This window comes from Chiroxiphia lanceolata, chromosome 29 (genome assembly GCF_009829145.1).
Source record: "Chiroxiphia lanceolata isolate bChiLan1 chromosome 29, bChiLan1.pri, whole genome shotgun sequence".
NCBI lineage: Eukaryota > Metazoa > Chordata > Aves > Passeriformes > Pipridae > Chiroxiphia > Chiroxiphia lanceolata.
Window position 1 is genome coordinate 1,036,015 of NC_045665.1, and position 15,881 is coordinate 1,051,895.

The following is a 15,881-nucleotide window of genomic DNA, read 5'->3' on the forward strand; positions in this document are numbered from 1 at the left end:
AGGATGGGATGGGTGGGGTGAGATGGGATGGGACAGGATGGAATAAGGAAGGGATTGGGATCCTCCCCTCCATCCTCCACTCCTTTCCCCCTGGAAATGGCAGGAATGAGCCCCCCCAGCTCCAGGGGGTTATCCCAGCCCAGTCCAGCCCAGTGCTCCCAGTCCAGCATTCCCAGCCCATCCCAGTGTCCTGCATCCACGTTCCCCCCGATCCCAGGACAGAGGGACCGGGAAGCTGCCGGGCTTTAATAATTTAATGAGTTCATTAATTACACCGACACCGCGGGATCTGCTGGAGCAAATCCCGCCCATCCCAACTCCCCCTGGGATAAACACAGCTCCGAGACCTTCAATCCCTGGTTCTTCCCAGGAAAAAAAGCCCAGGAGCGGGCGGAGTTTGGGTACGGAGCTCCCAAAAAACCCTTCCAGAGGATGCTCCTGCTCTCCCACGGAGGGATCCAAGGACATCCCGCCTCTGGAATTAACTAATTCCCAGCTCCCGGCGTGGTTCAGTATCAGGACATCACAGCTGGCTCGGGGCCACAGGAGTGTGATCCGGTGTCACAAAATCCAGGGAAAACGGGAGGATCCGGGAGTGCTGGGAGCAGGGAATCCCAGCCCCGCCCCCGTTATCCCAAATACCGCCCCGGAGCGGGATATCTGGGAAGGGAAGGGCAGCTGAGGTGGGTCCAGGCAGAGGGAGGGAGGGGGATCCACAGGATTTGCCTCCTCCCCAGTGGCTGGGAAGCGCCGGGAAGCACCGGGAAGCACCCAGGATGCTCCCTCTCTGTTGGGAATGTGGGAATGCTGGGAGTGCTCCCCCCCCCGCCCAGTTCAGCACAACTCACTCCGGTCCCTTCTTCCCCCTGGGATTGCAGGGAAGGTGCAGGAGGGCAAATTCCTGCCTGGATTTCACCCCCCAAAATCCATGGATTTACGCCTGATGCCCACGTGCATCCAAAGTCCTTCCTGCTCCCCTCTCCCTGCCCTCGGATTCCTTAAAAAGCAGGAATAATGTCCAGATGGGGGTTGGATAAACCAGTTGGCACCAGGATGGTCCCAATCCCGCGGCTTCACCCCCTCGAAATCCGTGAGAAGAGCCCCCAGCAATCCACGTTTTCCAGCCCCAAATATTCCCCCTTGGAAAAGGGGGGATGTTGGACCTCTAAAACGGCCGGAAAAGTTGCCAGGAAGAACCAAATTTCAGGAGACGAGGCCCCTGTGGGATCTGATGCCAGATTCCCTCCATCTCCTCCCATCCCCTGGCTGGAAAAACGGCTGGAAAAGTCAACGGGACGAAACAAATTTTGGGAGCTGAGGTCCCCGTGGGATCCAACGCCGGGTTCCCTCCACCTCGTGGCTCCAAGGAGTCGGGAACGACGGGAATGGGATGAGCCAGTCGGCTCCAGAGGCGTCCCAGCCGCTGGGATCAACCCCCAGGATTCCCAGCTATCCCAAGGAAGCTCCCGGGATAATAACTACGGCTTCAGCTTGAGCCAGGGGTGGAGGATGGTGAGGATGGAGAGCACGGAGGAGGTGAGGCCGCACAATCCCACGAATCCCGGGCTGCTCCGGCACAGCCCCAGCTTTCCAGCGGGATCACCAGGTCGCAGGCATTCCGGAGCAGGTCCAGCAGCAGCGGGGGGTTGTCCCGGAGCACCTGGAGCAGGAGCCGGAGCTGGAGCTGGCAGCTGGAGCCGGAGCCGCTGGATCCCGCCGTCGGCCCGGAGCTGGGGCCGGTTTTCTGGGCTCTTCCCGCGCTTCCCCGGCCGCCTCCGCGCGCTCCAGCAGCACCCGGATCTCGTAGGCGTCCCGGCTCAGGTTCACCACCAGGGCAAACAGGTAATACCTGGGAAAAACAGGGAGCAGGGATGGCACAGCGGGAAGCAGCAGCAGCAGGAGGAGACTCCGGCTGCTCCAAATGGAACGGCAGGAGCTGCTCTCCCAAGGGAATTCCATTCCCTGCCCTCACTCGGGAATTCACTGCCTGCTGTCCCTCGGGACGCCCATTCCCTGACCTCCTTCAGGAATTCCAGCACTTGCTCTCCCCACAGGAGTCCCATTCCCTGCTCTCCCCAGGGGGAAATCCCATTCCTTGCTATCCCTCAGGAATCCATCCCCTTTGAGAACCCCATTCCTTGTTCTTCCTTGAGGAATACCTTCAAGAATCCCATTCCCTGCTCTCCCTTGGGAATCCTATTCCCTTCAAGAATCCCATCCCCTTCAAGAATCCCATTCCCTGCTCTCCCTTGGGGACTTCATTGCCAACCCTCCAGTAACTCCAGTCCCTCTCCTCTCTGGGAATCCCATTCCCTGCTCTCCCTTGGGAATCCCATCCGCTTTGAGAATCCCATTCCCTGCTCTCCCTCAGGAATCCCATTCCCTGTTCTCCCTCAGGAATCCCATTCCCTGTTCTCCCTCAGGAATCCCATTCCCTGTACTCCCTCAGGAATCCCGTTCCCTGTTCTCCCTCAGGAATCCCATTCCCTGTTCTCCCTCAGGAATCCCATTCCATGTTTCTCCCTCAGGAATCCCATTCCCTGTTCTCCCTCAGGAATCTCATCCCCTCTGAGAATCCCATTCCCTGCTCTCCCTCTAAGAATCCCATTCCCTGCTCTCCCTTAGGAATCCCATTCCCTGCTCTCCCTTAGGAATCCCATTCCCTGCTCTCCCTCTGAGAATCCCATTCCCTGCTCTCCCTTGGGGACCTCACTGACAACCCTCCAGTAACTCCAGTCCCTCTCCTCTCTTGGGAATCCCATTCCCAGCTCTCCCTCGGGAATCCCCCCCTCCCCGTCCACCCGCCAGACCCGTGAAGGCTTTTCCACCCTCACCTCCACGAATTCTGCCCCCCTCCCAAATCCCAGCCGCTCACCTGAAGGCCCTCTGGCTCCACTTGTGGCTGTCGAGGCTGGGCAGGATCCCGCTCTTCCCGGCCCACAGGACGTTGTCGCAGGCGAGGAAGAGGGCGCGGTTCAGGTGGGACAGGGTGAGGCAGAACCTCAGCACGGGGTCGGGGAGGTGCAGCGAGCGCTGGGCCCCCCCCAGGGCCTCGGCCGAGCCCCCCAGGCGCAGCACTGGGGGAGGGACACGGGGTTGGGGGTCACCGGCAGGGTGGGGTGGGGATGCTCAAAGCTCCTCTGTCCCTCCTGGAGCCCCTCGTTTCCTTTTAGAGCTCCCCATCCCACCCAGAGCCCCCTGTCCAGCCATAGAGCCCCCTGTCCCCCTTTAGAGCTCCCCATCCCACCCAGAGCCCCCTGTCCACCCTTAGAGCCCCCTGTCCCCCTTTAGAGCTCCCCATCCCACCCAGAGCCCCCTGTCCAGCCATAGAGCCCCCTGTCCCCCTTTAGAGCTCCCCATCCCACCCAGAGTCCCCCGTCCCCCTTTAGACCCCTCCTTTCCCCCCCTCTGGAGCCTCCCGTCCCCCTTTAGAAACCCCCCATCCCCTCTAAGCCCCCCCATCCACGCCAGAGCCCCCTATACCCCCAGAGACCCCCTGTCTGCCCCCAGAGCCCTCGTCCCCCTTTAGAGCTCCCTGTCCCCCCCCCTAGACCCCCCCATCCCTCCCAGAGCCCCCTGTCCCCCCTTTAGAGCTCCCGATCCCTCCCAGATCCACCGTCCCCCTTTAAAGGTCTCTGTCTCCCCCCCCAAACTCCCCCTCCCCCCCAAAGGACCCTGTCCACCCCCAGAGCTCCCTGTAGCCCTTCAGAAGCCCCCTGTTCCCCCCCCGTCCACCTCAGAGCCCCCTGTCCACCCCCAGACCCCCTCATCCCCCTTTAGAGCCCCCTGTCCCCCCAGAGGCCCCTCTGACACCCCCCAAAACCCCCCGAGCCTCCCCGTGTGTCCGCCCCTCTCACATTTGCGGCCCAGGCTCAGATGAGCCTCCAGCTGCTGGAGGCGGCTCAGGGTCCCGGAGCTGGTCCCGGAGTTCAGCGCGGCCCCAGCCAAGGTACAGGCGTACTGGGCGGCCCTGGGGGGACACGGGGGGCGTCAAGGGGGGGATACCGGAGCACCGGGGACACCCTCCCGCGGTCCCCGAGGCCTCCGGGACCGCCCTGCCCAGGCTGCCCACGGAACCCCCGGCACGGCCCCCCCCCTGCCCCGGCCCCGCCGCCCGCTCCCGCTGAGCCGAGACCGCACCTGAGGAGGCGCTCCCGGGCCTGGCTCTGGGCGCTGAAGCGCACCCAGGCCTCCATGGCGGGGCCGGACCGCTCCCGCTCCCGATCTCGATCCCGATCTCGATCCCGATCCCGATCGCGGTCCCGGTCCCGGTCCCGGTCCCAGCGCAGCGTCACGTCCGGAAGCCGCCGCGGTTCCTTCCTATTGCTGTCCCCTTCCCGCCCCTTCCCACCAAAACACGGCCCATGAATGGGCCGTTGTCGAAGCTCTTGATTGGCTCGATTTGCCATTAATTGCCTCTTCTGACCAATGAGAGCGTGGCTGTCATCCCCGGACCCGCTACCTCCGCTGATTTGCGCTCGGCACGCTTTGATTCGCTCTTTCCCTTGTCATTCTAATAAACTCCGCCGCGCGATTGGACAGCCGCCCGTTTATCCCCGCCCCCCTCCCCGACCCAACACCGTTATTTGTGTCGGGATGCGCCGGCCCCGCCCCCCACGGGCAGCGCCCCGCTCTGTGATTGGCACTCCGTCGCTTTCCCCGCCCCCCGCCCCGCGCTGCGGCGCTCCCATTGGCCGGGCGGGCGGTGATTGACAGGCGGGCGCGGGGCAGGCGGCGCGGCGATGGAGGCGGTGCGGGCGCAGCGGCTGCAGCCCGGGGTGGGCGCGGGGCCTCGCGGGGCCCGGCCCGGCCTCCCCGGGGCCCCCGCGCCGCCGGGGCTGGGGCCGGCAGCGGCGCCGGGGCTCGGAGCGGGGCTGGGGCTGCCGCCGCCGCCGCCCCCGCTGGGGTTTGCAGGGCCCCCCCCGGCGCCGGGGCCGGGGCCGGGCCGCCCGCGGTGCTGCGGGAGGCGGTGGAGGCCGTGGTGCGGAGCTTCGCCAAGCACACGCAGGGCTACGGCCGCGGTGAGCGGGACCGGGGGAAGCGGGGCGGGAGGAGATCTGCCCTTGGCCCCTTTTTCCACTTCCTCACCCCTTTTCCTTATTTCCGTGTCCCTTTTCCTTGTTTCCATGATGCATTTCCTTCATTCCTCACCCCCTTTTCCTTATTTCCATGTCCCTCTTCCTTCTCTCCGCGCCCGATTTCCTGCCTTCCGTCCCCCTTTTCCTTATTTCCATGTCCCTTTCCTCATTTCCATGTCCCTTTTCCTTATTTTCATGTCCCTCTTCCTTGTTTCCATGCCCGATTTCCTTCCCTCCTCACCCCTTTACCGCCCTTCCTCACTCCTTTTACTTATTTCCGTGTCCCTTTTCCTCATTTCCATGTCCCTTCTCCTTCTCTGCATGCCCAATTTCCTTCCTTCCTCACCCCCTTTTCCTTCTCTCTGTGCCCGATTTCCTTCCTTCCATGCCCCTTTTCTGCCCTTCCTCACCCCTTTTCCTCATTTCCATGTCCCTTTTCCTATTTCTGTGTCCCTCTTCCTTATTTCCATGTCCCTTTTCCCTATTTCCATGCTCCATTTCCTTCCTTCCGGGCAATTCCTTGGCTTGTGGGGTTTTTAAGGATTCACCATTCCTCCTCCGTGAGCAATTAGGGTTCTTCCCTTCGTCCTGACTCCACGACACAATTAAAGCCCCCTTTTTCCACGGAAAGCAGCTCCCTGGGCAATCCATGCCATTCCCGTGGCTGCAGTTTTCTTGGGATGCTCCCCATGGGTTGTATCAGTGGAAAATCCATTTTCCTGGGGGTTGGGAGAGGCTGTCAGTGGGTGCTCCAAGGATTGCATCAGGCCAATCCCGACATGCCAGAGGGGGGGGGTTGGATGCTCTTTTTGGATTTAAAAACATAACAAAAAAAAGGGAAGAGGCGACGAAAAGGGGATTTTCCTGCTGCTGGGATGGAAAGAATCCGTCATCCCGCCCCCAAGGAGCTACTTGGGGACGATTTTGGGCTCCTGCTGCCTCCGGAAGCTCCTCTGCGCTTCCAAAGGGTGAGGCCTTGGCAGGCGGCGGGATCAGAGGCTCCAGAGCCATGTGGAAACACTTATTCCACTGGATTTCACGTGGATCTGTGCAGACAGGATCCAGGCTGGAGCTCCAGAGGGATAAACAGGGCGGATTGATGGTTGGGAGCAGCGAATCCAAAGGGTGAGGCCAACAGGAGCTGCCCCACCCTGGATCACAAATTTCCTCCCCAAGGAGTCCTTCAGGGAGCAGGAAATGTCCCTGATTCTACATGGAATCATGGAATTAGGGAATGAGTTGGGTTGGAAGGGGCCTTAAAGTTTCTTCCATGGGCAGGGATTTCTTCGAGGGAATAATATTCCGTGGGCAAGGATTTTTTTTGAGGACCGTCCTCTCGGATCTCGGATCCGTACAGATTTGGGATTCTTCCCAATATCCCAGCTTCCTCTCCTCCTGCCTTTTCCCGCCGCATCACCCCTCAGCACCAACGCGACAGAGCTGATGGATTCCAGCTGGGAATGTCCAGTGGGATATGGGTGATCCCTGAGGGGATCCACAGACTTTCCCAAGCCCTCTCCTGCCCTCTCTCCCCCTCAATTCCTTGGGAGGAGAAGCGACTTCCACAGCACCGCGTTCATCCCGACGTGCCCGAGGCCGATGGATTCCGAGGCCGACGGATCCCGACCCGTTTCCCGCAGGGTCGGGGCGATCCTGGAGTGATCCGGCGGGGTGATGGGGGGGTCATTCCCGTTTTTTTCCCTGGCAGTGAACGTGGTGGAGGCCCTGCAGGAGTTCTGGCAGATGAAGGCGTCGCGCGGGGCCGACCTTCGCCACGGGGCGCTGGTGCTCTACGAGATGGTGCCCGCCGGGAGCCCCCCCTACGTCTGCTACGTCACCCTGCCCGGGGGCAGCTGCTTCGGCAGCTTCCAGGTATTCCCAAATATTCCCTTGGGGTGGGTGATCCCCTGCCCGCCAACCCCTTCCCAGATATTTCCCCGGGGTGGGTGTTCCCCCTGCCCGCCAGCCCCTTCCCCAGATATTGGCTGCGTTCCAAATTCCTTCCCGTCCTCCCTCTTGGTTGGAGGAATGGACCCAAAAGAAACAATCCCAGCCGCCACAGGGTCGTGCCCTCCCAGCATCCTGGTCTTTGGGAGGAATTTGGGAATGGTTTGGGTTGGAGGTCATTAATTACTTGACGGAGCTGATGGATTCCAACTGGGAATCCTCTGTTTCCAGCAGGATATGGGTGATCCCTGAAGGATCCAGGGGGGAACCTCCACAGCCTTTTCCAAGCCCTCTCCTGCCATCTTTCCCCTCAATTTCTTGGAGGAGAAGGGACTTCTATAGGAACATTTGACTCCTGAGTGCCGATGCGATGGAGCTGATGGATTCAGCTGGGAATTTCCAGCGGGATGGGGTGCGATCCCAGAGGGATCCAGCGGGGTGGAGGGACCGTCCACAGCCTTTTCCAAGCCCTCTCCTGCCATCTTTCCCCTCGATTCCGTGGGAGGAGAAGGCACTTCCCCGGGAACGGGCGGTTTCGAACCCCTCGCGCCGCCTCCTAATTCCGCCCCCACCCTCCCAACCGCCATTCCCGGTGGCCCCGGGGGGGGGGGTGTTGGGATCCCGGGAATGCCGTGACAGTGTCCATGTGTCCCAGTTCTGTCCCACCAAGGCCGAGGCGCGGCGCAGCGCGGCCAAGATCGCGCTGATGAACTCCGTGTTCAACGAGCACCCGTCGCGCCGCATCACCGACGACTTCATCGAGAAGAGCGTCTCCGAGGCCCTGGCGTCCTTCAACGTAAGGATGGGCACGGAAAAACCCCGGGAAAAGCACCCCCAGACCCTGGGATTAGAGGCAGGTTTTGTGGAGTTGTCATATTTAAACTGAGACAGGAGCATTCCGAGTTTTAGGTGCGTTTTGAGTTCCCGTTCTCCTGCTCCGGAGAGCGCAAGCGCTGGCGCTCCAGGGTGGGATGAGGAGGCTGAGATGTGGAATCTCCCGGCCCTGGGTTGGCACATCCACTGGTTTCCCTGAAACCGAAGGTTTTCCAGGGATTTCAGTTTCTGTCCCTGGGAGCTTTGCGCTCTCCCTTCCCGATTATCCCGGAGGGAATTCTTGCCGCGTAACCTGCGGCTGCTCCGTGGTCTCCGGTGTTGTGAGAGCTTTGGAATCGCTGCAGGGAAAATCCTGTTCCCAGGAGTGTTGTCCAGGGATTCCTTGCTCCAGGAGAGCCACATTTATCCCGGTGCTGTCCCAGATTTATCCAGGGAGAGCCGGAGCGGCCGGTGCTGCCTGAGCGAGGCTGGACTGGCTGGATAAGGATGTCACAGCCTTGTGCTGGCACCAGGCTCTCCTGAATCCCACTGGGAATTCCTGGAGCAGGGATAGTGTAGCAGGAGTGGCACTGGCGGGAATGGCAGCTCCTGTCTGGAATGTCTCTGCAGGGCAACCGGGAGGAGGCGGATAATCCCAACACCGGGATCGGGGCGTTCCGCTTCATGCTGGAGTCCAACAAGGGAAAATCCATGCTGGAGTTCCAGGTACCATTCCCAATTTTTCCAAGTATTGTTCCTAACCTATCCAGGTCCCATTCCTAATTTAATTAAGGGGTGGTTCGTTTGATCTTCCAGCTGCATTTTCAGTGTTTCTGTGGAAAATGAACTTGGGGTTTCCCTCCGGTTGCATCCGAGGTACTTCCAGGTGCAGCCAAATCCTTGGAATGGGGTTTCCTTCCTTTTTTTTCAGGCTCAGTGTCAGGGAAATCCCACTCGGGTGTTTCCAGGTGGCACCTCCAAACGTCATAAGTGTGGCACTAATTAATCCAGTTAATTAGTGGGATTCATCCTCTCCCTGAAAACAGGGAAGCAAGAGCTCTCCCAAGGAAAGCTGGGAAGATCTTTCCCCTAAGGACATTTCCAATGACTGGAAATGATTCTGAAGCCTGGAAGTGTGGGCACTCCACTGGAGCTTGATTTTCAGGAGAGGAGAAAGCTGTCTCTGCTCTAGGGTTTGGATCCAGCTTTGGAACGTGGCTGTGTTTGGGATTCCGTACTTTTCCCGAAGCCAACCCCTCTCCTGGCTCCTTTCCCTGGAATGGGAGGGGCTGAGGTGTTTCTGTTCAGGGTCTTGTTTACAGCTGGTATGGATATTCCCAGCTCCCAGCTGGCTTTGGGAAGTCCGACAGGTCTCAGTTTTTAAGCAGAATCTGTGTGTCCTGGATGGAGAAATGGCTGGAAAACCTGGAATTGTCCCTGGTGCTGCTGGTGCTTCAGCTTGGAGAGGCTTATCCCGGACTCCCCAGGGCACAGGGGGCGTTGGAGGCTCCACCTCCATCGTAATCCAGATTAATCAGGGAATTTTGCCCCGGTGTCCTGCTCCTGGTGGTGCCTTGAGCTCAGTCCACATCCCGGGAAGCTGCCCCACCTCTGGAAGTGCCCCAGGCCGGGTTGGACGGGACTCGGAGCCACCTGGGCGGCTGTTCCCTGTCCCTCCCGTGCTCCCGATGATCCATAAGGTCCCTCTCCCACCCCGCCCCATCCCACCATTCCACGATCCCGCTGCCATCCTGCCTCCCATCTCCCTTCCCAGGAGCTGATGACGGTTTTCCAGCTGCTGCACTGGAACGGGAGCCTGAAGGCCATGCGGGAGCGGCAGTGCTCGCGCCAGGTGAGTCCGGAGCCGCTCCGGGAACGCCATCCCGCCGCTCCTTCCCGGCCCTGATCCCACCCCCGCATCCCATTCCCACCAGGAAGTCCTGGCTCACTATTCCCACCGCGCCCTGGACGATGACATCCGGAACCAGATGGCCCTGGACTGGGTGAACCGGGAGCAGAGCGTCCCGGGCGCCCTTTCCCGGGAGCTGGCGGCCACGGAGCGGGAGCTGGACGAGGCCCGGCTGGCCGGGAAGGAGCTGCGCTTCCATAAGGAGAAGAAGGACATCCTGCTGCTGGCGGCCGGCCAGCTGGGATCCGGCCACTCCGCCGGCTGCTGAGCCCTGGGATCCGGCCCCGGGATCCCTTCCAGAGCTCCCGGCCCCCCTTCCCGAATCCCGGCCCGTTTGCACATTGGAAAGAAATGTAGGGAAAAAGCTCCTGGGTGGATTTTAACCGCTTCATCCCGTTTTTAGAGGTGCTCCTCAGTCTCCTCGTTCCCTAGAGAGTCTCTTATTCCCTCGAGAACTACTCATTCCCTATGGATCTTCTTATTCCCTAGGGAATTCTTTGTTCCCTACAGGATTCTTTCTATTCCTGGTTTTTGGGGTTAAAAACACAGGTTTTTGCCCCTCCGCTCTCCATCGGTACTGGAGCAGGCAGGATTCTATGGAATCCAGCTTTTCCTCTGGAAAAGCCCATTGGATCTGATGCTTGGCACCCCTCCCTCCTAGAGCAGAAAGGGATTAATTAAAACTCCTTGATGAGCTCCTTAATTAAATCCCAAAGGATCGTGATGTGCTGTATCCAAAGGGATTGAAAACTGGGATTTGGGATTAAATCTGGGATCAGCCCACAGCATCCTAGCCCTGAGCTCAGCAGGATCTGCAGTTCCCCCTGGAACTGTCTTATCTGTGGCCAAACATCAGCCTTGGCTTTTCCATGGAGGGTTGGAAAAGCCTTGGAAGAGTTTGGGAATGAGGGAGGGATCTGCACTAATCATTCCTTTCCCCTTGTATCCGTATCCACATGGAACTTAGATGATATTTAGCTTTACAAAACCCTTTTATGGCATGGGATTGTTCAAACAGCTCTAGTTCACCCAAGGAAATGGCAGTTTACCCCTGGAAATTCTCATCTCACTCCCCCTTTCTCCACCAGACCAGGAGTATAAACAAAATTCCAAACCAGAATTCCTTTTTCACGCCAGCTTGGAGCTTTTCCCACTTCTTATCCCCACAAACCCTTCGGGGTGCCATTATTCCCACCCTCTCACCCCCTTCCTCCCTCTGCCTGAGTGCAGGATATTCCAGCAATAATTGTTTTGGGATAAGATTGGAATAATTCCATGATCCGTAGGTATCCTGCTTTTATATCCACATCCTGACGAGCCTCTTTTGGGGGTTCTATATTTTTTATACTTTCACAACACTATTAACGTTTGATGTCGCTGGAAATGGGATTAAAAAGGCCTGGGGTGGTGGTGGGGGGAGTGTTCTTGAAATACTGGAAAAATCCAGACCTGGAACTTGGATTTAGGAATCATGTGGAGTTAATCCTGTGATTTATTCCCCTGATTCCCCACAAGAGGGAATTCCTGAAGCTCCTCCCAGCCTTCCAGTGGCTTCAGTACTCCAGTCGAGAATGGATCCAGGTGGATTTTGGGAGGAAAAAGAAAAAAAAAAGGGGAAAAAGCACCGATTTGGGGGCTCTGGATTCCCTCGGAGGGCACTAAAATGAACAAATCCAGGTTTCCTCAGTATGGAAAGAGGGTTGTGCTCCCTGTTGAAACGATGGAATGGTGCGAATCCAGTGGGACAAATCCTGGGGTGGCTTTTATGCAATAAAACCAGCGATTTTTTTTGGGGTAACTTTGGTGCTTTTGCTCATTCTGTGCGACCGAGTCTCCACTTTAAGCCAGAAATGTTATTTTCTGAATGTTGCCATTTTTGGCTGTTTTTCCTCTTAAACCTGTAATTAGTTTGGTGTCGTAAAATAAGGGTGAAGGAAGCAAAGACAATTGAAAAGAGCCAGAGGAAGTGAACCAAATGAGTCGTGCGCTTCAAAAGGCACAATTCAGTAGGATTTGCTTTGCCGAGGATTAAATTCAATTAAAAAAAATTTGTTTTAGTGGAAAATAACACCAAGTTAATTTTTAATTAGTGACAGACGTGGTGGGTAAAGACAATCAGAGGAGAGTCAGAGGTCGAAATTAATCCGAGGGTGAAGGAGGATGGTTTTCTGGGAGGCAACTTGGAATGTAGCAACGGATAAACACCCAAAGAAACCGTATTTCGGGGAGCATGGCTGGCGAGTGATTCCCCACACTCCCGTCACGAGGAATTAAAGGAATGTTTCGTCCAAAAGACACTTCGGGTGTGATATTTTGGTTTCAGACACTTCCACCACAGACCCTCCCCAACATGGCGGCGTTTTCTGCCCCCTTCCCATCAGGTGACCTTCCCAATATGGCGGCGCTTCTAGGCCCTTCCCATCACGTGACCTTCCAATATGGCGGCGCTTCTAGCTCTTCCGCCTCATGTGACCTTCCCAACGTGGCGGGGTTTCCCGGCGCCCCTCTCGCCCTTCCCAAGATGGCGCCGCCTCATTTCCGCTTCCCGCCCTCCCGCCCATGGCGGTGCATCCGGAGTCAACATGGCGGACGTGCTGGATCTCCATGAGGCGGCGGGGAGGATTTCGCTATGGACGAGGACGGGGATGGTGAGCGCGGGGCTGGGGCTGCTCCTCTGGTCCAGAGACGGCTCGGCGACCGGTCCGGCCGGGCTCCGGCCCGGGGGAGCCGCTCCCGCCGCGCCCCCAAATCCCGAGTCGCCTCCTTCAACCTCGCCGGCCTGAGGGACGGACCGGGCCGGGGGGTCATTCCCGGCCTGGGGGGTCATTTCCGGCCTGGGAGGGGGGGTCCTGCAGGCCCGGAGGGTCCTGTTGTTCTCAGGGGAGTTCTGCCCATCCCAGGGGGGAACCTGTAGTTCGCAAGGGGGATCCTGTAGTTCCCGGGGGGGGTCCTGTAGCTCCCAGGGGGATCCTGTAGTTCCAGGGGGGATCCTGTCGCTCCCAGGGGGGTCCTGCCCATCCCAGGGGTCATTCCCAGCACGGTGGGAGATCCTGCCTTTCATTGGGATAGGTCGTGCTTGTCCATCGGGATCAAAGTGTCATTCCTGGCCCACCGGGGTCATTCCCAGCTCTGAGGAAAGGGGGTCCTGTCCGGCCCGGGGGTTCATTCCCATCACGGGGAGACGGTCCTGCCTTTCCTGGGAGTGGTCCCTGCCTGTTGCCTGTACCAGGGGGGTTCTTCCCAGCCCGGGGGATCATTCCCAGCCCAAGGGGTCATTCCCAGCCACGACTGGGGGGGGTCCCTGCCCATCTGGGGGGATCCTGCTCCCCCTGATTCCACGATGTCCCCCCTCAATTCCTGCCTCCTCCCCCCAGAGAGCATCCACAAGCTAAAGGAAAAGGCCAAGAAGCGGAAGGGCCGCGGCTTCGGTTCAGGTGAGGCCCCCAAAACCCTTCCCTGGCACCCTGGGATTGAGGGGGGGGTGACACCCCACCCGTGCCACGGTGGGGGTTGAGGGGCCCCGTTATTCCATCGTGTTCCCCCTTTTCCAGAGGAAGGATCCCGGGCCCGGGTGCGGGAGGATTATGACAGCGTGGAGCAGGATGGGGATGAACCAGGACCACAGAGATGTGAGTGGGGACACGAGGGACATGGGGGGACATGGGGCATGGGGGGGAACATGGGAGGACATGGGGGGGACATGGGGAATGGGGGGACACGGGGGGGACATGATGGACACGATGAGTCTGGAGCTCCAGCTCAGCCCTGCTGGGATAATCCTTTTTCCAACTGCCCCCGTCATTCCCAGGATTTATTTTGGGGCAAACCCCAAATCTCAAACTCATGGGCTCTGTATCCCCTTCCCAAGGGTGGGAATGGGGAGATTTGGGGGGACACCACTTCTTGGGGACCCCACGGCCTCTGAGTGTCACAGGGACACCTTCCCTGTGGGATGGAGGGGGAATGGGGTGTCCTGGGCTCTGGATTGCGATGATCCTTTCCCCCCTTCCCAGGATTTATGGACTCTGGGGTTCCATCTCCCCTTCCCAGCTGTGGAATTTGGGGGACACACCTTTTCTTAGGGACACTTCTCCATGGGAAGGAGGAGGAATTGGGGGGGGGTTCCTGAGCTCCAGGTCAGGGCTCCCCCCCCCCAACAATTCCCGGGATTGATTTTGGCTCAACCCCCAAATCTCGGCCTTAGGAACTCCACATCCCCTCACCGAGGGTGGGATTTCTGGGGGGATCCCCCTTTCCCAGCCCCCTGACCCCCTTTTTTCCCCCCCCAGCTGTGGAGGGCTGGATCCTGTTCGTGACAGGGGTGCACGAGGAGGCCACGGAGGAGGACGTGCACGATCGCTTCGCTGAATTTGGGGAGATCAAGAACATCCACCTGAACCTGGACCGGCGCACGGGATACCTCAAGGTGCCCTGGGGGGCTCAGGGTTAGGGTTGGGGGGGTCTGAGGGGGACCCCCCAACTCCATTTTGGCTTGTGGGAGGGTTGAATTGAGCCGGTGGAGTCCGGGCTCGGAGATCCTGTGGGATCATCCCAAAAGTGAGCTGATTTTTGGGGTCACGGGGTCCCTGCCCCCCAAACCTGAGCCAGGGGTTCCCACCATGCCTGGGCTCGTTCCTGGTGCCATTTGCATTCCAGATCCCAATCCCATGGTGTCTGGGGGTTCCTGCACCCCAAACCTGAACCAGGGGTTCCCAGGCTTATTCCCAATGCCATTCCCATTCCAGATCCCAATCCCAGGGTGTCGGGGAGTCGCTGCCCCCCAAACCTGAGCCAGGGGGTCCCAGCCTCATTCCCAATGCCATTCCCATTCCAGATCCCAATCCCAAGGTGTCAGGGGATCCCTGCACCCTAAATCTGAGCCAGGGGTTCCCACCATGCCTGGGCTCGTTCCTGGTGCCATTCACATTCCAGATCCCAATCCCATGGTGTTTGGGGGTTCCTGCACCCCAAACCTGAGCCAGGGGTTCCCGACCTCATTCCCAATGTCATTCCCAATGCCATTCCCATTCCAGATCCCAATCCCAAGGTGTCAGGGGGTCCCTGCCCCCCAGACCTGAGCCAGGGGTTCCCGCCATGCCCGGGCTCATTCCCAGTGTCATTCCCATTCCAGATCCCAATCCCAGAGTGTCAGGGGGTCCCTGCTCCCCAAACCTGAGCCGGGGGTTCCCACCATGCCCTGGCTCATTCCCAGTGCCATTCCCAACGCCATTCCCAATCCCTCCCCAGGGCTACACGCTGGTGGAGTACGAGACGTACAAGGAGGCGCAGGCGGCCATGGAGGGGCTGAACGGGCAGGAGCTCATGGGGCAGCCGGTCAGCGTCGACTGGTGCTTCGTCAGGGGCCCCCCCAAGGGCAAGCGGAGGTGAGGGATGGGAATTCCGGGAGCTGGGAGCGGGAGGGACCTCCGGGAGCATCGGAACCCCCCGCTGTGGGGAACGGGGGCCACTCCGTGTGCCGTCACAGGGAGGGACTGGGGTTAAAATAGGGATAAAATGTGGGATAAAATAGGGTTAAAATGTGCCAAAATGCTTTCTCTCCCCTTTCCCTTATCCCCTTTTCCCTCATTTTCTTTTCCTCTTTGCCTTTTCCCTTTCCTCCCACCTATTCCCTGTTTTCCAGGGGTGGGCGCCGGAGGAGCCGCAGTCCGGACCGGCGCCGCCGATGATGGATCCAGGATTCCACCTGTCCGTGTTCCGAGTCCAAACTGGGCGAAACTGGGAAAACTGGGGGGGGTTTGGACACAGGTCTGAGGAGCCAAACCGGCTCCATCCCTTGGGAAATCGGGGTTTTGCGGAATTTTATTGTTTTGAAAGGACAAACATGAGGGGAGCAGCAGCGGCCCCTGAGGGTTGGGGGTGTTTCCCTCGGGTCTGGGAGGGATCCCTCCCAGCCCCCCATCCCAGCACATCCCAGGAGTTTTTTCCCTACCCCAGGCAAACGCTCCCTTGATCTCCCGTGGGATTTATCCCACTGGGAAACCCTTATTTTCTGTTAAATAACAGTTTTTGTTAAATTTGGCTTCTTGTTCTTTGTCCTTCATTAAACCACCCCAGCCCCTTTCCCTAAAATCCCTCCCCGTCCCAGCTGCTGGATCCCCTGGGGATCCCTCCCA

The 15,881-nt window shown here is 59.0% G+C and overlaps 4 protein-coding genes across 4 annotated transcripts in view; 3 read left to right on the forward strand and 1 right to left on the reverse strand.

Annotated features, from left to right (window-relative positions):
* LOC116799863 (E3 ubiquitin-protein ligase RNF115-like) overlaps positions 1 to 15,881 on the forward strand; it is a 94,466-nt gene that overhangs the window by 26,722 nt on the left and 51,863 nt on the right. The window lies entirely within an intron of this gene.
* Positions 244 to 4,282, reverse strand: LOC116799867 (peroxisomal membrane protein 11B-like). The gene is given in 6 exon segments (XM_032713330.1): positions 244 to 1,591; positions 1,594 to 1,767; positions 1,770 to 1,849; positions 2,876 to 3,077; positions 3,858 to 3,970; positions 4,141 to 4,282. Coding segments are annotated over 6 exon segments (738 nt in total). The 5' UTR covers positions 4,197 to 4,282; the 3' UTR covers positions 244 to 1,478.
* LOC116799857 (LIX1-like protein) lies at positions 4,743 to 10,027 on the forward strand. The gene is given in 7 exon segments (XM_032713306.1): positions 4,743 to 4,935; positions 4,938 to 5,021; positions 6,787 to 6,950; positions 7,681 to 7,821; positions 8,469 to 8,564; positions 9,613 to 9,690; positions 9,773 to 10,027. Coding segments are annotated over 7 exon segments (999 nt in total). The 3' UTR covers positions 10,016 to 10,027.
* On the forward strand, positions 12,330 to 15,766 carry LOC116799874 (RNA-binding protein 8A-like). The gene is given in 7 exon segments (XM_032713339.1): positions 12,330 to 12,354; positions 12,357 to 12,395; positions 13,122 to 13,181; positions 13,299 to 13,376; positions 14,037 to 14,173; positions 14,995 to 15,131; positions 15,389 to 15,766. Coding segments are annotated over 7 exon segments (522 nt in total). The 3' UTR covers positions 15,435 to 15,766.